This window comes from Poecilia reticulata, chromosome 8 (genome assembly GCF_904066995.2).
Source record: "Poecilia reticulata chromosome 8, P_reticulata-male-v2, whole genome shotgun sequence".
NCBI classification, from domain to species: Eukaryota; Metazoa; Chordata; class Actinopteri; order Cyprinodontiformes; family Poeciliidae; genus Poecilia; species Poecilia reticulata.
In genome coordinates, this window is record NC_088837.1 from 20,924,365 (window position 1) to 20,946,540 (window position 22,176).

General features: G+C 40.0%; 2 protein-coding genes across 2 annotated transcripts in view; one reads left to right on the forward strand and one right to left on the reverse strand.

The window, feature by feature from the left end:
* rnd2 (Rho family GTPase 2) overlaps positions 1-22,176 on the reverse strand; it is a 31,433-nt gene that overhangs the window by 8,144 nt on the left and 1,113 nt on the right. The window lies entirely within an intron of this gene.
* Positions 684-22,174, forward strand: LOC145552600 (uncharacterized). The gene is made up of 4 exons (XM_081610199.1): positions 684-874; positions 2,639-2,726; positions 9,715-9,785; positions 21,824-22,174. The coding sequence occupies exons 1-4, from the start codon at positions 773-775 to the stop codon at positions 22,001-22,003; spliced, it is 441 nt and encodes a 146-aa protein (XP_081466325.1). The 5' UTR covers positions 684-772; the 3' UTR covers positions 22,004-22,174.

Genomic DNA, 22,176 nt, shown 5'->3' on the forward strand with positions numbered 1-22,176 from the left:
TTGTTTTTAGCAATGCTGGGTCCTTTTTGTCAGCGATGGAATGACACAATGACAAAAGCTGCACAATGACAAAAGCTGCCTCGTCATTTATCCAGCTGTCCTGCAGTGACAGCTGGACAGTAGATCAGAGCATCTGTTGAAAAATCACTGGATGAATAAATAAGAGTCGCAGTTTAATTCTGAATTCATTTCTTGCCTTATTGCACTTTGTCATCTCAGGCTACAAATGCACTGAATACCAAAAAGCATTTGTTTACTGCACACTTCAGCTGGCAATAACAACTTAGAATGTTTTTTTATTCTGTGGATTAAAGTGTGCTACCCTGTGTTAAAAAGGTTGTGCTGTGAAAAAGCAGGGGTTTTTTTCAGTGTCACACTTAAATGATCCAGATTATTAAACAATTTAAAATTCAATAATAAAAAAAAAGCTGAGTGAAAAAACTGTTTTCAAATGAGGATTTTATTTACTGCAGAAAAAAGTGATAAAAACCAACCTGGTCTAGTGAAAAGCTTAATTAAATCATGAAACAACTACATTTAGCCACATAGCTGGATTCATGGTTACAGCCAGAACTATTTTAATTGTGAGTTAGGGTTAATTGTGACAGTTAATCCACTTACGATTAACTAACTGTCTATTAATGATAAATTAGAAAAAAAAATTCCAAATTGATTAATAAAGTCTGCTTAGAAATTCTTTTAGTGTTGTACTTTGGCCGCCATCCAGCAGAGGGCGCCGATGGTAATCCTTAACCACAGCGGTTGATACAAGATGGCGGAACCATGTCAGAACAGGAAAGAGATGCGGTCCAAACGGAGTCCGCCGTGGGACGAGATCAACTTCTCATTCAAAACTTACTTATGTGCTACTAAGGTGAGGATCTAATGAAAGCGTTACGTAAAAAGTTATAATGTGACGGAAAAAAATACATAATGCTAATAAGCACAGTTGATTTTGAGGGCGAGTTCATGCACTTCACGGAGTCAACTTTTATTACTCCGAGAGCAACTACAGAAGATACTTCTGTATAGATATCTCTGCTAATTGATGGGGGATTAAGTGTTATTCATATTTTATCCTTTTTATCTTTTATTTTTCTATTCAGTAATCTAATATGTTTGTACTTTTTATGTTGTATATCCAATATAAAGCCAATTTTTTTTCTGTTTGTGCAGTCAGTATTTAGTACAACTGACACATAAATAATAATTTAATAATGTCTGTTTTTTAATTCAGCGTAGCCTATGATGAAATATTTTGCTCTTTAAGTTAGTTGGAACCCTTGATACGAGAGTAAACTCAGATTTTAAGAATTGCCACCTATGAATTAATCGTAAGTCGATCTATTAACTTTAGAGTAACTCATTAATCAATAACTCGCATCCCTATTGTTGAATGCTTGATTTTCCTTTTTAAAACTGTTTTTACAACTCATTTTGATTTGTTGTTGCTTTTTAAAAGACTGTTAAGTGAAAACCCCTAAATAAAACAGTTTAAAACATTTCATGTTGTCACAGAGAAGCCTTTAAAAACTACCCAGATACTGTTTTTACAGTGAGTTAGGCTAAATATTACAGGACGGTTTCAGGAAATCCACTCTCGATCTCATTACCTCAAGATTGCCTCTTTTCTGTACTGCTGAGACCGCAGACTAACAGCCAAAAGAAACCAATCGCATGAAAGTCCAACAGTCAGCAAACCTCACATTGTATGACAGCAGGCCCTGATTGGTGCCGGTCTCACTTGAAGTGCTGTAGCTGTGCAAGCTTGTCTTTAATATGTATTACGCACTTGCAGACCTCTATTAAGGTATAGAGTTGGGGAAGAAAAGAAAGTCAGTACCTGGGGTGGAATGAGGTAAAAAAAAAAAAAAGAGAAGCAGCTATAGAGGTAAAGCAGAATCCAGAGAAAGTTGAGGAAATGTCAAATGAAGCAAAGATGAGACAACTGTACTCGTTTGAAATGAGCTTGTAATAAGAACCTGAATTGAGCCCATTGGGGCGAATTTGCTGAAAATGATTGGCAGGTAATTCATCCGACAAGTCTTGTCAAGCCAAACCAATGCAGAGCTCATTTCTGTCCTGAGTGACAGCAAGGCTACATCAGCACTTTATAAAAAAAACCCCACAGAAGTGCACTGAGGGACAGGATGAGCAAATTGCAGTGTTTGAAGCAAGTTGAAGAGGTGCAAATAAAGTACAGCAATCACCGTAACAATCACGGGAACGAACAACAGAGGAAAGCAGCAAAAAGAGACCCTGACCAGGCAAAAAGGAGAACGACACTGCAGAGGAAAGGATGAGCGGCTGCATGGACAGAAAATGAAAGCTTTGGACTCGGTAGGACAGATTACAAAAAAACAAAGTCTTGGTGAAGCTGGTTTGAGCCCATTCAATGTGAGGTGGAACAAAAGGTCAATTGAATTTAAGACGGGGGCAGGTTGAGATGGATGTGGCAGGAACAGGCCGAGGAGGAAGGAGCAAACACCCTGGCAGGGGCTATTAAAAACCATCATGCCTGGCAAGGAGGGAGCACCCTGCCATAGCGTGCCAAGTGAAAGCATAAAACATCCCTCAAAAAAAAAAAAGAGGTCTGCGTTCGCTTGATTTAACGCATGCAATCTTCTCTCCCTTTCAGAAAGAGTCGAGCTGCAGACGTATTTGCAGGGAGGAGGTGACAGAAGAGGGAGGAAAACATCACCCATCAGTTGGGCTTCATCCAAACGGTGAGAATAAACCGTAGGATGCTGAGGTGGACTGGAACTTAGTATAGTACCTTAATAAGGCCTGAGGGTTTGTGGTAGGAGTTCATTTACGCTCTTTGTCTCCTGAGAAATGGACTCCCCTCCATAAGGACAGTCTGTCTGAAACTTGACATCGCTCTAACTGCTCGTTGAACAGCTCCTTAGGGATATTTTGGCCATGCAAGAACAGACAATAAAACAAGACAGTAAAACTGAAGTGAGGCATTTGATTGGGGAGGCAGAGTGTGTGTCGCTACTTTACGAAGCCTCGCCCGTCTCACTGCATTACTCTGTAACCCCAAAGCATAGTTTATATCCTTCCAACACTTCGTAACCAAGAAGGAAACCATTAAACCAGCGTTGAGCTCATGCAACGGAAATCCTCATTAAGCCATCAAGAACCTTTAAAAAAAAACCTCGGTAAATGTCTGAAAAATGCTCGCGCAGATGACAACAGCAAGCCCCACTTGATCTTTGTTCTTCTACTGCCTCTGTATCCCTCTCAAAATCCACCTTCAAAGTTAAGGGGAGGCATTTCAAGTTGTGCCGGTAGAGTGTCGTAGCAACCTGCAGGGAGCCAAATGGTTTCATTGTGAGGCATTAAAAGGAAGTTAGGAGGAGGAGAGCGGAGAAGCGACGGGGCTCTGGCGGCACTCTGCTGCCTCGGTGATTAGAGGACGCTCTGAAAGAGGAAGTGACTTCAGTCGTTGCTCCTCTCTTTCACAGGTTCTGAACCACTGTGGCTTTTTTTTTTTTCCTTAAAAGTTTTGCCTCAAACTGAGGTAAACAGTTTGAGGCAAAACTTGCTGAGGCACCTTTTGGAGATGAGGTGGATTTACTTTGACCCCGGTGCAAGCCCTTTCCAATACAAACCAGCATGTGTTTCATTATGTGAAAGATGGGCTGCACAAAATTTTATCTTGCATGTCACCGCCTCCAGAAACCAATATTGTTTAGTTTAAAAGCCCCTGACCTTATTACCAGCACAAAAATTGTCAGTTCACACTTCAGAATGAAGCAGAACCCGCCTGGGTAGATGTGCATAAACTTTTTCTTGCGTGCAGTTGGGAAGCAAATCTGTCCTTCAATTCATGCAAACTGTTCATCACAAAGTAGCAGTAGGAGCTTAAATCAAAAATACTTCCTCTCTAAAAAAGGAAATGACTGTAGCTGCACTTTAAAATTAGAAATGAAATTTCCAAGCAGGCCTTTTAGTGTAAGATTACTAAAATTCAAGCATTTTCCAAGGATTTCTGGTCCCAATCTGAACCCCGAGAGTCATTTGTCAAACAGTCAAATGTTTCTCAGATTTAAATTAAAATAATTTCTTTAACCGCCATTAAAAATCACATTTGAATTTACAAGAAGGAAATATGTAAATGTTTTGTAGACTACCGTATTTTCCGCACTATAAGGCACCTAAAAACCTTCAATTTCCTCAAAAGCCTTATAACCCATTTCGCCTTATATATGGACCAATATTGAACCACAACAGGTCTAGCAACTACGGTAAGCAGCCGGCGACTTCATTTTCCCCCGTAGAAGAAGAAGCGCGCGGTGCATGCTGGGATAGTTGTCAGAACGCTGGTTTGTAATCTATTGATAAAGTTTGACTGACCTATCTACCTACCGACATGATAATCAGGTCGTCTGCAGGTCATTTAGCACCAGGTTCTCCACCAACATGCTGTGTGCGAATGGAGAAGGGTGACCATCGTCCGGCCACGCCCCGGCCCAGTCGCGGAAGGCTCTCCTCGCCGACCGGAGTCGGACTGTTTTGTTGACATTCCCTTTAGTGCAGCTCCATCTAGTGGATGCATAACGTAACTCCAGCCTCTACTGTAGCGTCTTTTTTATGCGCCTTATAATGCGGTGCGCCTTATTTATGAAAAAAGTTTTAAAATAGGCCATTCATTGAAGGTGCGCCTTTTAATGTTGAAAATACAGTACTTTATTCTAATTGCATTTGTGATATTGACCTATATTGCATAATAACTGGACTGAGTTGAGTTTGCATTATAATCTGTACTGTAACGGGATTCCAATCAGCCAATTGCAATAGAATTAGACTCATTTGCAACTTCATTAAAACTGAACTGAATTGCATTTATACGTGAGAAAAATGCATATTAACTTGACTGAATTCTATTTGAACTGAATTTCACCTGCAAAGTAACTGGATGATGTTTGCAGGTTAGCTGGTCTGAGCAGCAGCTGCATTGTGATGGGATTGTGTTTTAATTGCTTGGAACTGGATTTAACTGTAATTGCTTGAGCTGAAAGTGGCTTCAGCTGGGAAATATGATTTCATTAAAGGAAGAATTAAAACGCTGGTTGTTTCAAAGCTGCAGAGTTCATAAGACGAACACGTCAAAAGTTTATTCAGTCAGTAAAAGTGCAAGAAACATACAGTTCTGACTAACACACACTGTTGCAGTTTTACTCTAGGAGCTTGAGGCTGTCAGAAAATAAACTCAGCTCAGAGAAGTAGGTCCTTATTAGACGTGTAATGAAGCTACCTCAGCTGGCCTCGGCCGAGAACCGGAGCTTCTATGCTTTTATTGCTCTTCCAGTCTCACACACACACACTACGTTTCTGCTCACACACAAGCGCAAAAAGGCTGAGCTGTTGATTATGGCTGTCTCAAGATTTCAAAAGCATTAGCAGGCAGACTAGGCAGGGGAAGCGACACGAGGTTAAATGTCCATTAACCTTCCATGTCTGCAGCCTTTGCATGAGAGATATTGATCAAAGCAGCAGTTTTCCTTTGTAGACTGTGCAGCCTTTGAAGGGCATCAAGCACCTTTTATGGTTCTAAGCTGATTTAATGCTCGTGACTGTTGTCCTGTTGCAGGTTTATGGAGTAGCACTCACAGCTTTGAGGTAGGAGACAGAGTATCATGGCCGTCTGCATCCCAGACGCCTCATTGGAATAGAGATGGAAGAGTGTCTTCTCTCAGTTTCCCTCAACTCCAGCATCTCCTTCATTATCACACACACACGCACACACACCCCCACACACACACACTCACTCATCCCACCAGAGTAGCAGCTACGCATTTCATCCGTCGCTGTCTGATCTCTTGTGTCTGTCTCGGGTTCTGGTTCATGCTGAGCTTTGCTTTCAAAGATCACTGAGCTTCTTTGTCACACACAAGTCTTCTGATGATCTAAATGCACACTCATTCTCTAGCTTTGCTCGACTTATTCCCCTGCGAACTGCTTGAAACTGAAAAGATGTGTGGCAGCCTGAACAGTGACAACCGTTATTCCTCAGAGATGTGCGTCGTCTTTGTTGCCGCACTGCAAACATTCGCAGGCAATTGACTGGAAAAATCAGGTGACTGTAAATAATTGTTTGCGTTGTGCAGGATGTGTATGAAGAAAAGAGTTTTGTCCGCTTTTTATTCTTGTTGTTCTGTAAGTTTGGCAATTTCAGACAACAGTCGATTGAATTAAATCTCGTTTTTGGAGCGGACATGGTTCCAGACGCACACTGTTTCGGTTTTGTCCGTTTGGCTCAAGCATGTAAAATAAGAGGAGCCTCTGAGAAACTGCGGCCGTTTCTGTGAAGAAAGGAGGGATGTTACACAATCCAGTGCAAATCAAATCAGATCAGATCAGAGGAGACAGAGCTTCAAAGGAGCACACATAAAAGTGAAGTAAAATTGAATCAAAGATAAACACGGTCAGACGGGTACATAACTGACCGAGGAATCAGTTGACTTTTGTACCCTGCACAATCTTTTGAAAGCAGACGGTAATCTAATTGTCACTAAAGAATCTTACAAATAACTTTATAAAAGTTAAGTCCGGATATTTTAACTGACCCGCAGCAACGTGCGTTCCACAATTCAGTGTGATGTAATAGTTGCTACAATCAATCAGGGTGGGATTAAAAACTAGATATTAATTAAGAACTAAACCCGTAAGATGATTTGATTCCTGCTCTTCCTCCTCCTGCCTTCAGTTTGACATTTACCAGCAGCCATGTGAGGATGATTGGATAAGGTTTGCCTGCAATAAGCAGTAATAAGAGAGGTGGCTTATTTAATCACCTTCCTCTTTTAAAGTGTGGCAGATCATTCATTAGCATTCATATAAAGTAAAGTCAAACCCCCTGGGGAAGCAGAGTTAAATACCATAAAATAAATAAAGAATGCTGCCGGCATTTCAGCTGGAACGAGACATATAAGCAAGGTGCGTAAAAAATCTTTCTTACCTATAGTTTAGTATGGTGGAGGATCTGTGATGCTGTGGGACTGTTTCTCTTTCAAAAACATTGGACAAATCAACACAGAAATTGTTTGCAAGACACAAAATCAATCCAAAATATTGTAGAAAAGTTGAGCCAAACAGAAGACTGAATAATAGAGCCAGCTAACTTTGTTACCCAAGTACCACCAAACAACCAAAGGAGATAAAAGGAAATGCAAACTAAATATAACACTGGGTCTAAATGTTGAGACTTTCAATCTCCTTTGTACAACGTTCCTACTTCAGCGGGAAGTTGACCAGGAAGTGACGATGTAAATCAGCTCAAGTCAGTCTGAGTGTTGGTTTGAAAAATACTGTTTGTTTTATCTCAAGAGGTAATGGTGTGCAAATTTTCTAAAGAGTCCTCCTCTGTCTCAGTCAGAGTCTTGGCAGTCAGCAAGATGTTTTTTGGGGCAAATGTGAAATGTATGTTTATGTTGTTTTTGGTCATCAGTGTGTTTCACCTTGGATCCCTCGTAAAGAGGCATTTTCGCCCATCCTGATCCGTACTGTAAGGGATTAGTTGGCGTTTTCTGAAATGACCGACTGCGAAGTTATGATCGACATTAGTTGTCACGTCAACCCGAGCTTGTTGGAAAGTAAATAAACTGACTTTATCTGAAATGATACTAGCAGTCTACAGCTTCAGGGACTCATCATCCCGCTGATGATCCAATCAGATCAATTGATAACACAAATTGATACAGCATTCTTCTTTTTTTTATCGCATGTAATCCAAAATTTGCTTCCAAATTGCAAGCAAAGGATGGCAGGTTTCTACACTTAATTTTGCCAAGCCATTCCTCTCTCGTGGTTACATTTTTTTTAAAGAAGCTTATTTACCCATTTTGTTTGATGATTTATATTTCTCTCCTGAACAAACTGAACTTTAGGGACTTTAAACTTTAAGAACCTTCTGCTCTCTCCCAAGGATATTATAAACAAAAATCCAATTTCATTCACATCCATCTTTCTTTTCTCATCAAAATCAAAAGCAGGGATGCTTCACTGACAGCTGACAAATATCCAACAATCAATTCTGCTCTTCTCTTTTGCAGTTTAGCACCTGGACATTATTTTTGCAAAGGCATCCATTTTTTCAAAGTTCATCCATAAGTGAAAGACCCATAAAACAGCAAAAAGCTTTGAAGTCTCTTTTAAAAATGACTTTACACTTTAGAAAATACTTCAAATGTGTGGTGCAAAATGGCAGATAAGGGAGTACACGGCTTTCTTGAAATCGTTTCCCTTTTTTTTTTCTGCAAATCATCTACTTGACATCCGTGACACCGACTACTAAACACTAAGACAAGCTGCACAAAGTTTTATTTTGAAGCATGAGTTCTACTTTATTTGGGAGCTCACCAAGTCAACTGTCATCACTTCAAAGCACTCCTGGCTTTGCAGAAAGAGCACTCCACACCCGCAGAATTTTAACTTCATCTGTACATTCCTGAAAAAGGCAATCACAGCCTTTTCATCCGCTCCTACTCCTCTATCAATCTCATATTCATCTTTCAAAACTTGTATCTCAACTTGAAGGTTTTCATTAAACTTGTAATAACACTGTGACAGCTTCTCCTCTGTCCACAGCTGTCTGTCTGATATGAAAGAAGGAAAATGAATATCCAGTCAGCTCCTGCTCAGACATATGAGAGAATTGGGGAGGGAGGGAAAAAAAACAACATTTTCCATCAACTCAACTTCCTCTGGTGTATAACCATCCAAACACATCCCTATCATGGTGCCATCTATACCCAGCTCACTTTGCAATCTCCAAAGGAGGACACCAGGGAGCCAGGGAACCACTTTAAGTGCAAAAAACCAGGAGCAGCAGTGAGAAAGTGAGCGCTTTGGACCTTGTTTATAAATAAAGTCATTCATAAATGATAGGATCTTTCAAGTATCCGAGCCAGGTGCAGGTCGGCGGCTGAAGGATGGAGGCATCCCGTATCTCCTCGCGCTTGGATGGGTAGCAGACAGACGCTGAAGGGGTATTGCTCATGTGGAAGCTGTGAGGCCAGAGGGACTCAGGGGGGGTCAAACCATTCAGAGCTGATCAAAGCTGGAGCTGAAACAGTTGCTGTGGTACGGAGAGGAGGGAACGGACCGCAAGAAAAACACACAGAGCTGCGGTTTTTGTTTCAGGTTTCCGTGACTGCATGAGCCGCTGAGGCACTGTGACTTCATCACAATATGTTGCTTCAGCTTGTGTGGTTTAGTTGTCATCTCAACATTTCTCAATGTTTCAGTTAAGCTGAAGTCTGGACTTTAACTGGGTCACTGTAACATCTATGGCTGCAACTAATGATTATTTTAATCTACTGATTATTCTGATGATTGAGCAGACAAAATAAACGGCATATTCTGCAGATTTTTCACTAAAAGATGGTAATAAATTATTTTTTAAATTAAGAAATCTAACATTTTATTGCCTAAAATACGATAAGATGGCATTAGTGAATTTGACCTGGGTGAATATAAAAAGCCACTTGAGGAGTTTTGGGAAAAATATATTCATAGACAATGGTGCTTTTATCTTATATGTTAAATTTATATTTAGCTTGTACAGTTTTGCCTTAATTACTGCTATGAATGTGTTTTTTTTGCACTTCAGTTAATGATTAATCGATTACTAAATTAGTTGATGATTATTTCAATATTCTATTAGTGAATTAATTGTTTCAGCCCTTCACCCTTTGTTTTTTACAGTCATTCTGATGCTACTGTGTTTGGAAACATCATCTTGTCAGCCACCAGGAAAACATCCAGAGAAGTTCCTGGTGAGAAACAAATCATCACTCCTCCACCACCGTGCACATTTGGTTTGTCCTTTTTTGCTGTTTGGTGGTCTGGTGCTGTAAAAACGTCTGTGCAAAGGACATTGTTTTCAAATTGGGGCTTTCTCCTAATAATCTTTCCAAACAACCAGTCCTTGTTCAGACTTTTTATAGTTGTTCTAAATTGCTTTATAATATTTAACATGCAAACAGAGGCCTGCAGATTCTCAGATTGGGTTCTTACCTTGGGGTCATTTTCCACATATGAAAAACAAAAAAAAAATGTCAGTGAAATGTTTTCCACCCTTTCCAGATTGATAATCTGTAGCAAATGTTCATTGCTGGTGTCCTTTTCCCACTTGGCATCTTGTAAACAGACACACAAGCCCTTGACGACACGAGAGCATGAAACTCCGAATAGGACGGTTTTATTTTGCTACATGCCGCTGAAAGTTCATCATCTAACAACAGGCTACACGTGTTTAACATGTGACACGGCTTGCTGTTGGGCATCTGTTTCTCTGTGAACCAGAGCAGGTCAGGTCTCCAGGGGGCAACCAACAAATTTTACTCGCAACACAAAGCCTCCGACAGTCGGCTGTTGGATGGAAGTGGGAAAACCACAGATGTACTCGTTCTCCACCCCGTTATCCCTTCTAGGTTTCAATCCAGTGCGCTGCATGCACATCCTGCTCTGAGGGCGACCCACTCACACCCTCTGTACTTATTATATTGAAGTCATAACTCCCCCACCTTTTCTTGCCTACTGCTCAGGGCAGCAGATGTACTTTGGACCTTATTGTGCCTCCTGCTCTCTCCCCCCCCCCCCCAAAGCCCTTAAACAACCCCTGTTACGCCTTGGGTCAGCTCTGCAACAATAGGAAGGGTCAAAGGGTCAGAGCTATAGGAATTTCCACACACTAACTCACTCAATCATGCATATGATTAAGTACATGTGGTCACACACATCCGTCATCTATTGTTTGTATTCCATAGTGCAAAATGGCATTTGTTATCTGAAGGTATGTGAGAAACGACTAAACTGACTTTACATTCAACAGTTTAAGTCGTTTTTTTTTCCTCTGGTTGCTAACAAAGGAAACCCGATTTTGTCATGACTAGCTAGCTAACATCAGTTGGGCCTAAATTTACTTCTTGATATAAGAAATAAAATAAAAAAAGAACATTTACAGATGTGGAAAAAGTTGTTTCTTTAATTTAAAAACTTTCGGGGGAGGGTTTAAAGTCATTCTTTAAAGATGCGGAAAAGATATATTTTTCACGCACGTGTGTAGAAAATTAATTCTCAGAGGTGTATTGAAACTAATTACATTGAATAATAATGTTAAATTAATCACTCAACTTGTCAAAAGGAAACTGTGGAGTGTGTACTTTGTCTTTCATACATTTCCCAGTATTCAGTAACAACATTTGAAATCTAATAAAATTTAGACTCACATTTATTACCATCCAAACAGTTTCTACTTAAATGCATAAAATACAAAAAAATCTTAAATCAAAACTACACTCGTTCTAATCAATGTCTTGATTGTAGAACTAAATAACACCCTCAAAACAAACACTGAAAGCATCAATATGTCTAGAAAATACAAGAGCTTATCCCTTAAAAGCTATAATGGAGGGATATTATTAATTAATAATTAATTCTGTATTCCAGTACATGACTTTGATCTAAGAGGGAACAGCTGAAAATGGAAATGAAGTCACATCAATCTCAAGAAAACCTTTGTGATCAGTCAGCTTCACTGGAAACTGGATAGAAAAGACTGCCTCACTTTAGTTTTCATTGCAGTTTCAATTCATGACAGTTGAGTCAACATAACAACTTACTAAATGTATAAGATTAAGACTAAATCCTCCATGTTCTAGAGGTGTAAATAACATCAAATTCACTTAAACTTTATACAAAATAAGCAAAAAGCACTTCATGATAAACAGAACCACTAGTCAGATGTTTATCAATTTCTCCTTTCACATCAGAGTATTTTACATCTAGCCAATGTACCAAAAGTAAAAAATATGTCTCTTAACCATTAAAACTATAGAACAGTGGTTCTTAACCTGGGTTCGATCGAACCCCAGGGGTTCGATGAGTCGGTCTCAGGGGTTCGGTGGAGCCTCTGCCGCAGAGGTAAAGACACATTTGTGTAAAATCGTGATGACGCGCCGCTTTGCCATCACTTGCTGCAGAGGATCACGTTGCATTGCTTAGCCAATCAGTGCTGCGGAGGAGCACTGATTGAAGGAGATCTACTCAGCATGGATTTGAACTTTTGTCTTTAATTACTTCAGCAAAACTCACAGTTTTTACCAAATTCTATAATCTAAATCTGCTCCTTAGTCGCATCTTTTTGGGGTTGGTACTGCCTCTAGTGGTGTGGGGTGGTTACACAGCTAATATAATTACATTACTAAATCAAAATACCACAAAGTATTTTGTGTGTTCGGTGGGAGTTGAGGGGGGGTTGGAATAAGAAGGGTTCGGTGAATGTGCATATACAACTGGGGGGTCCGGTACCTCAAAAAAGGTTAAGAACCACTGCTATAGAATAACTGACGTGTTCTGCATATTCACTCCTCACCCTGTTATCTCTTGCATGTAATCATTTCAGTGAAACACAGCAACCACGCCATTTGCTACAATCAACAATTAATATTTACATTTTTTATTAAAGCCAGCGAAGTAGATGGTCTGAACTGCAGAAGGACAGATGAGGGTGCTTTTGTTTCATTCTCATATTTCCCACTATGCACTTTTGTTTTCCTTTGCCTATAAAATTATATAAAAAAAAGAAGTCTTGATTTTATCCTTCCGCACTTTGTATGTCATTGTTACAGCCAAAGCTGCTCTGTGATAATAGCACTCCATGAGGAGGCTTAAGAAAGTGCTTGTAATTTGAGATAGAGCGAGCCATCAGAACTCGAAGTGTTCCTTTTCTTTTACAACGTACCGAAAGAGTTCCTTTTAATTCTGTCCAATCAATGTTCACTCCCGACCCACTTATCGCTGTGACTCCTATGAAGGGACATTTACTAAGTCAAAGCTGAAAGCAGCCCATCAGCCATGTGCAGTGCTTTTCAGCTGTGCTTTTCAAGCAGATTATACAGGACGACTGTAACTAGAGGTTCTGATGGGGTGGAAGAGAGATTCAACCTGTAGCTGTAACCATAGAGATATTTGCAGCATCCGACTTAAATAGGAGTTCAGAAAAAGTGGGGAGTTGCATCCTCTAGGGTGGTTGTTTCATTGTGTATGGGCAGGTGGGCAACTTAAGTCCTTTGTGTGCATTTAAAAGTGTGTGAAGTTCTTGGGCTCTTGCAACTAGCTGTGCTGCGTTATGAGCAGAGGTAGTGTGTGCTTTTTTTGTCGCTGAGGAGAGCAGCTTATTCTTGGCGGTAATTACACATCTGCCCACCACCAGCTGCCGTACAATCGCTAACTGCGAGTGACCTAAGCCCGATGCTGTGGCCGCCATCCTCGCTAATGGGCTATCAGAGATGGAGAACACAGACAGGGGAGAAGAAAGAGCGGAGGATGAATTGAGAAAAAAGATGTACTTGACAGTTCACCTTCAAATGAGTAGCTTTAACTCCTCCGGTGCCGGCTTTCATGATTTAGCTCACTTTATCACATTCATCTTAAAAAGCCTCAGAGATATAGGAAGCAATTACTGTACTTTTTTTTTATACCTCCAAAATAGTTTGATTGGGCTTTTAACTGGTTTTCTTTTGAAAAACACCAGTATGCTTTTCTGCAACCAATTTTACCCTGTGGTTTTTTTTTAATTTTTTTATTGGATCATAGTGAATGAAGTCAAGCTATCTGGACAAACAATAATAGTTGTGTTACCCGTTTAAATTTTAAAAATGTATTAGAAAAGAAGCTGTGTGTTTCTTGAAAGGTCATTTTAATTAAGACTGGATTTGTGATGTAATTTAACTATAAATGACATCACAAACACGATTTAAGCACAGTTTTAATCAAAATCTCATGCAAGTACAGTGCTGATTTAAGTCATACGCTACATTCACTCTTTTACTTTTTACACATGGTCCTCTTAATATTTTAGGATTTGGTCACCTTGGCTGAAAACTAAATTGGCTCTTTGTTCTGGCCCAGCATAGAGCTGGTATTGCTGTAGGAATGGTCTTTTTGGAAGCAGATTTTGGGCTCAAGTGCTGGAAATAAAAATAAATCCTAAAAATGGATCGGCAGCAAACTAATCGTTTGGTTTCTGAAAGAAAAGTGAAAAGTTGATAAAAAAAATTCCAAGCTAAAAAGTACTTCCCCATACAGTACTGTTGTTCAGCTCTTTTATGTGCACAAACGTTTACATGCAATAAATTTAGCAACATCACTTTTCAATTATTTCGAATATGGTGATCTCTGTTATGCCAAAAATGTTGCAAATTTACAGCTTCTTAAAGGAAACATGTTTCGTTTATGTGGGTTTGAGGTTACGATATAAGGCTTGGTGCAAAGAACAACAAGCTTATTTTAAATCTGATGACAGAAAGATTACATCAAAGAGCCAAAAAAAGTAGTCATCAATCAATGGTATTGAAAAAATGAAATGGGAACACTTTTTTCGCATTACACAAGTCATGTGATCAACAACCGGATGTTACTACTAGTGGTAAAGACAAAGATGGTGAACAGGAAGTAGAAGGAGGTAATAATTTACCATGTGAACAAACTTATTCAGATGTGATTATGATTGGCTTTTTGTATTTTATGGAAAGACCACAGTTCCAAAACTGTTATTTTAACTTTTTTTTTTTTTTGCACAATTGTAATGGAGACACAGCTACTGTTGCCTTCCTATCATCTGAAACCAGTCTCCACATTATCCTCTGACAGAAATAAGACATAGCCGGATAATTTCCATCTTCTGCAAACATAAAATCCTCATACCAACCAATCTGGCACCAACCAAATTCTTGGGCTCCGTTTAAACTCCCACAAATCATCACCAAATATCTGAGCAGCAACTCTGTGATTGACTGAATTTCAAATGTTTCAAGTTAATAAAATGGCCTGTAAAATGAACAATGCATTTTATGCATATTTTATTTTTAAGCTTGTACATCTTAAGAGGAAAACAAAAATCTTTGCAAGATTTCAAATATGTGGCTTTAAAAGTGGCCACAATATGTAATACGTGTTACACTTTTGTAAACATCCAACAGAGCGCACACAAATCCAGCAACGTTTTTTCTAAACTGGCTCCAGCTGCTCTTATGTTAACATTTCTGATAGGAACAGAAACATTTATCTAATTTGTAGAGTTGTTTCTTCCCCCAATGTGCATTTTCATTATTTATAAAATCTGCAGCCATATTTGTGTCTCGGTGAAGGAGCCTTTGTGCTGCCAGGCTCAGTCTTCAATGTCAACGCTAATGTGCTGATACTTCAAGTGCTCACAATTTTTTGTGTGTGTGTCAGTTTTTAAATAGAAAAAAGGACAGACCTTTTCTGTTCTGAGATTTATAAAATCCACACATATTATCAAAGAAAGAAAGAAAGCATGCAAGCATGCCCTTAGACAATTCACCCATTTCCTCAGATTTCTTGAGACCAAATGCTCTGTTTGGGCCAGAGGAAAGAAATGATCACTACAGCAGGTCATATCAGCCGAAGGGCCTCGGATGAAGGGAAATGTAAATTTTTGAAAAGCTTTGTATATCTCAAAGCAGATATCTAGCCCCACAACAACAGAAGGTGCAAAAAAATAACTGCAACTCCATTAACCCTGAAGATACCTCCTCCTTTTACCTGAAGTAGCATGCTATTCTCTCCAGAAAAAGACACAAAGCTCAATTGGTTCCTTTTAACTTAAAAATAGAAGCCTTTATGAAATTGTTGCAAAATGACTAATTCCTCTCAAATATAACGACATCTTGATTCATCTGCTAGATGGCTTCCACAAAACCAATGACTTTTGTCTATTTTCTTGTGCAAATATCTTAGTACACTAGAAATAAGAAAAATCTAACTTACAAATAACTTTTTAACAAGCCACAGGAGCTTGTTTTTAGTAAATAACTCAATATTAATATACTTTTAAAAAAGTATGACTTCCACTGGCAGATTTCACCTAAAACATGGGAAAATGTCTTGTTATAAATGCTACTGGTACCTGCACTGTTTTTTAAAATCAATATTAAGTAATTATTGACTTAAAAAAGCTGAAAGGTTGCGTTTAATTTAGTTTTGTCTTATTTCAAATACTACCGTATTTCCACTACAAACTAGACCAAAATTACTTGGTAAGATATTATCCTTTTGCTGTCTTTAAAAGCTAATCACTTGATGTAGAAATAAATAAAGAAAGAAACATGTTGATGTTAGTTTCTCCTCAGTCTTGTGCTTTAGTTCACTGATGAATGCGTCTCGCAGACACCGCAGTAGACGGGAGTGTCTGTCTTTTCTTCCTTGCATGCATCATCAAAACAGGTTTCGTTTAGGCAGCTGTTGCCCCAGGCAGGTTCGGCAAAGAGTAGCAACAACTTTTAAGGCCAACGCTTCTCGCTTACGTCTGGGCTTTTGAACCAGAGTTGAAAGGGTTTCACCATCCATCCCTCCAGGATGCTGAAGAAAGAAAACTAAAGGTGTGTTTATTGTCTCTGTTTGTATGTTGCTGGTTCAAACACCCTAACCAAGCTGGCTTTGAGAAGAATACGTGAAAATATCGGCCCTTGCTCATCAACCACAAATCCCTCATGACGGTAGTGATTCAGAGAGGCCGATCTGAGTGGCTGTATAAACTGTGAGAAGATAATGTAGGCTACAGTGTTCAGTATTGTGGTTACTTAGATCATATCGGGTCTTGGAGCACTTCCCGAGCATCCCGCTGCTCCAGCGAGCCGCATGCTTGAGGGGAGAGGAGACTGTGTTGATTTTATTTCTGCACTGTGGGTTTAGTTCACTCATTGTCCATTAAAGATTAATCAAGTGGAAAGTGTTGAGGATCGCAAAGCCCACTGACCTCAGCGTGTTTTTATATGCCGCTGGATGCACTGATGGTCCACTGAGCTGAGAATGTGGAGCTTTAGGAGCATAAAGTCACCAGGAATGTTGGAAAGTCGGACACGTGACGAAGAAGACGCTTTCAGACCAGGCTGATTTTAAGAGCGTGTGGTAACTGGGAATGGCACAGCGCATTGTAACCATCTTGTTATTGCCTCATAAGTCAAATATAATTGCAAGGGAATTTCGTAATGGGAAAATTAAAAATGACTTCAAAAGCCGAGGACCCATTGCATAGAATTTACACAGAAGTACTGCAATATTAATGGAAATATCTCAAAACAGCAGGCATGTTATACTCCAAGAAGTACATGGCTGGATTTTCCACGTTGTGAGGAAGGAAACCAACAGGAAAAGTGTGATGGACACGCGGTCTGGATGAAAAGTCGTGTCTTTAAAGTTTAACATGAAAAGTAGCACTAAAGATGTTTTCAAAAGAAGAAAGAGAAGCAAGATTCTTGCGGTTTGCTTTTTCAGAGCACAACCCCGCATGACTAAACAGAGCGCAAGAGTTTCAAGTGAGAATCATGTTAGGCATAAATGAGGCAGCTGGAAGTAAAACGGGGAGTTGCACTGCATACAGCAGAAACATAAGGAGAGCCCGGCCTGCCGAGGCTTTAGAGGCAACACGCCGACCTCTTTGAGGGGTTTCAAACCCACGACAGGACCACAGAGAGCTTTTCCCAGGCTCTCTTAGCATGTTGGGAACAAAATAAGTGCAATAATACCTCAGGCACAGTAAAACCCCAGACATGCTGGCTACCAGTGGGGCCCTGGAGTGTTTGACAGAAAACACTAATGGGTCTCAAACAGGTTATCACCAAGCCGCATTGACATTTTGACTGGTTGGCAGCTTGAGTTACTTAAAGAGTTAATCAAAAACACAAAGATAAGCGCTTTGTGAATCAGACTTTGCTGTTTGTCTCTATGTGACAGCTCAGCAATGTTCTGCAGCATGAGTCTGTAATACCCACATCATCTCTGTAACTCTCCAGATGGCCAAAAGCTGCAGGACAGACAAAAAAAGAAGTACCTTAAAACTTTAAATTCTTCCAAAAACCCAGATCCGATGACATGCAGAAACATCAACCCCACTCCGATGCAAAGCTCACCATTCCTGCTCTGACCTCGAGGAAGTGTTGGATTTAATGAAACCAAACTAATCAATGGCCAACTTCCATGCAGCAGCAATGAATACCGGTAATACTACATAACCACATCAGAGAAATGTGAGCTGGGTGCAGCGCAGTAGCCTGGCCTCAAGCAGTGATCAATAATGCTTTGTGGACAAAGCCAGAATGCAGAAGCCTGATTATTAAAGAGGAGACAATTCCTCATGTGAGGGCTGAGGAGAAGAAATCGGATCTAAGTGTGGATTTGATGTAGCAGGTGGAAAATTGAAGCAAACCTCTCGTTAACATAAAAATGTCAAGTGGACTGTGGCTGGACAGAAAGTGGGTAGAAAATCATCAGAGAGTTCAAGCTTTTGTAAAGCTTTGACCTCCCTAAATGAATTGTGGCCATTTACATTCTCTCTATAATTAACAGCATTCAAAATATTTATTTCTAACTATCCTCCTATAAGCACTCACTAATTATTTATGCTAGCAGCCCAGGCAACTTCTCGCCATGTTTCAGACAGCAGTCACTGTAAAACACGGTTTTACTCATTTAAAACAAAGTCTTTTAAACTGTATTTAGCATGTTATGGTGCCAGTTAGCACAGTTTGCAATGGTTAGCCCCAGTCTCCATTTTCCAAGAGAGTGTAGCTTCTATAACTAAGACATTTCTGAAAAGCTCTAATCGAACATGCTCCATGACAGACAGACTTGACAACCTGTAATATTGAGGTAAGAAGCACCCAAAACTGCTAAGACACAAAACGGTGAGAAAATGACAATATTTAGCTCTTATTAATGCTATTCATCATGGTTTTGATCCCTCCACAGAAGTGAATCTGCATTGGTAAATGACTGCAGTCAAGCAGCAAAGCACTTATAACTTCTGTGCTGGTTTGACTGGATGCCAGTGTTTGAATGATAACTTACTAATTGACAGAGTGCATAGATGAGTGGGGTTTTCTAGGAATTAGCTAGAGCTTCCTGGCAGAGGAAGAATTAATGTTAGTTGCTGAATATGAATCTACACAAACAAAGATCATAAGTGGGCTCCATTATTCAGTATCCATGTTCTCCATCATCTAGATCAGGAGTGTTAAACTCATTTTCATTTCGGGCCATATCAAAAATCTGATTGTTCTTAAAGAGACATTCTTTAAGAAAAGAACGGCTGTGTTAAAAATCAGAAGAAAAGTATAGAAATCTGTAGATTTTGTGTGAACTTTTGAGTGAGTTTTGCTAATTTGTTGAAAAACTGGAGGGACTTATTGATGTAATTTTGAGTCTAGAGGGCCACATAAAAAGCTACGGTGGGCCAGATTTGGCCCCCGGCCCTCGAGTTTGACCCATGTGACTTAGATTATGGAGTACAACATATCCTACCATACGTCTGGTGATGACACACAACTTTTTATCTCTGTCACCACATCACTACAGTCCATCAAAGGTTTGCCACATTAAAGATTTTTCTATTAAGACCCCAAAATGAGGGATCATTTCATGTTAAATGAGTTAGATTATTTCAATGGTGTCTCAAAAAAACTTTACAGAAAGTTGCTTTTCCGAAATTCCAGCAGAGTTCAGACTAAATCACTGGACTTGCTCAATGAGAGAACCATGATGGATGTAATGAACCTCTCAGGTCATCTGACTCCCAGGAACAGACTAAACAAGAGGAAACAGCATTTGGGTTTGATGCTTCTCAGCTCTGGAACAAACCCCCTGAAAACCTGAGGTGTGGCTCCTTTAAGTACTCAAAATATTAACTTTTACTGCATAAAATCCATCAAGGTGAAACTTTAGTCCATTTCAGGACATTTTACTACTGTCTTTTTTTATTTTCTTACCTCACTAGTTAGCAGTAAAAAACAGCTACAGCTTTTTCTTCCTCTAACTTTGTATTTAAACCCCTCGGACACTGAAAATAGCTCACGATACATATTGTTCCCTCAGTTGTAACTTTCACACTGAAGAGTGCTATTAACACAACCTATAAGTGTTTTTTGGTGTTGGATTTTTTGAGTTCCAACTGTATAGTCAAGTTTTATACAAAAAAAAAAGGAGACAATGAGATTCAAACTGCAATGTTTACCTGTTTTCCAAGTGAGTCTTGTATTTTACAACTAATCAAAAACAAAAATAAAACACATTTTGGTCTGAATGTTAGTGTAATTAACGCGTAGCTGAACTGGCAGTGATTGTGTCTTAAGAGAAGAAAATGATCTAAACAACAAGGAGGTGAAAGGTAAGAAGGGGAAGAACTGTTAAAAAAATTAATTGGTGTCTAAATGGGGAATGATAGAAGACGGACCGCTTTCTACTTGAAAGCTTTTTTCATCTAAGTGTGAGCCAATTATTCCTTCTTGTCGAGAGAAAATCTGAACATCTGTGTTTGCCGTGAATCAGTGAATAATCCCGCACTGCGCGAGGACCTCTGAGGACACACACACACACAAAGAAGCACAAAGGCAAACACACATTTGCCCTGTGGGCTGGGTGACGTCATGTTTGTAGTCAATTAGGCGTCTCCTGACTGAAGATTAAGGCCTGAAATCACCAGAGGTGGTTAGCCGGGGGTTTCAAGGATGGACAGAAGCACAATATTCCCACTGCATCATTAACTTCTTACAGCTGAGAGATAAGCAACTCTAAACTGTGGCCCCCGGGCCCCAGAGGACTTCAACCCTCTGAGTGACGAGCTCAAGCTGATTTACTCTCTGGGTCGAGGCTCGGTTCAAGGAAAAACAACATTCCTCCATGACTCATCATGTGACACAAAAATACTCCCATCATTTCTCCCCTGGAATATGGCCTTCAGTTCAGGTTTGGGAATGTTTATGTTAAAAAAATTAAAAAAAAGAAGTCCCCGTGGGAGGATCCAGTAGAAGTGCTCACCCATGTCACCGGCCTGGTTGACAGGAGCCAATTTGGCCCGAGACTGCTTTGACATGCAAAGTCTCAGAGTAGCTCAGAGCAGTAAATCCATCCACATTGACAAGAGCAAAATAGAGTCTCACCAGTTCAACTTGCTGGGCTGCATGACTGGGAAATCCACTTCCTCAGCAAGAACCGGTTACTTCAACCTTAACTATTCAGCTGCTATCAGTTTCCACCGGACTTTCCCACTGATGTCATCGACAGTTATTATTTTTATAACGGGTCATCCGTTTTAAAACGAGATCAGGTGACTAAAACCATCAGCTGAAACTCTTATGAATGAATCGGAACATTGAACTACATCTGTATTCTGAGTAGAACCACCGTATGAAGTTTTTATTATATAAAGCTCTCTGATGCTGAAATGTGCTTTACAAATAAATTTGAAACTCCTTCGCTAAAATCTGATGCCACACCATTTTTGTTAGCATTTCGTGAAGAAGGAAGCTCAGAGTCTTGTTCAGATATTTTTGTGTCATTTCCTTCAGTGGTTCTTGCTGCAGCGCCACCTCAGGCAAGGAGGTGAACAGGCTGCTCAAAGGTCTGGTTTTGTTTGGTTCGCCACACCAGCTGAAAATGGAACAAATGTGATTTTTGTCCTTAACTGAACCAAGTCTACCAAACTATCAGATGTGAAAACACCCTAGAAGTTAAAGATGCATTGCATTACACTTTTCTGACTCATTTGTGAAAAAAATAGAAACCCAACCAAGTATGATTTTCTTCCCAGAGGCTCAAAGGGTATGGATACTTTTGCAAGACACTGTGAAACTGCAGACGGCAAACCACATAGTTGACCTGACCGTCTGGCAAAACTGCATTCATCTAAATCGGATGAAAACATTTAAACAGTTAGAGCAATTACTGGTCCCTTCAGGCGCATCCTGTCTGAATTATCCATGCCTTCACCCTCTTTTCTTGTCTCCTCCCCCAGTGTCGCCTGACCCTCAGCCGGAGCATGGGAAGAGTCGGCCACAGACAGCGGCCTGCCCAGGAAGGAATGCAAACACAAGGCGCACAGAAGCACGGCTGGCACCGGAGTCTCCTCGAAAAGAAAACAATCATAAAAACCAAATGCCTCCAAGCGGAGACGAGAAGAAAAAGAGAAACATAAAGTTGGCAGGTCAAAGCAATTTGTCAGAAAGATGACGGGGGCGCAGGGGGTGGAAGTTGGATGGGGGGGAGATGGAGGCAGACCTCTCACGATCTTAGCCTGGGACAGACAGGCAGGCAGCATGGCAGGGTTTGATATCAGCAGCAGGCGCACACAGAGATATGAAGCCGTCT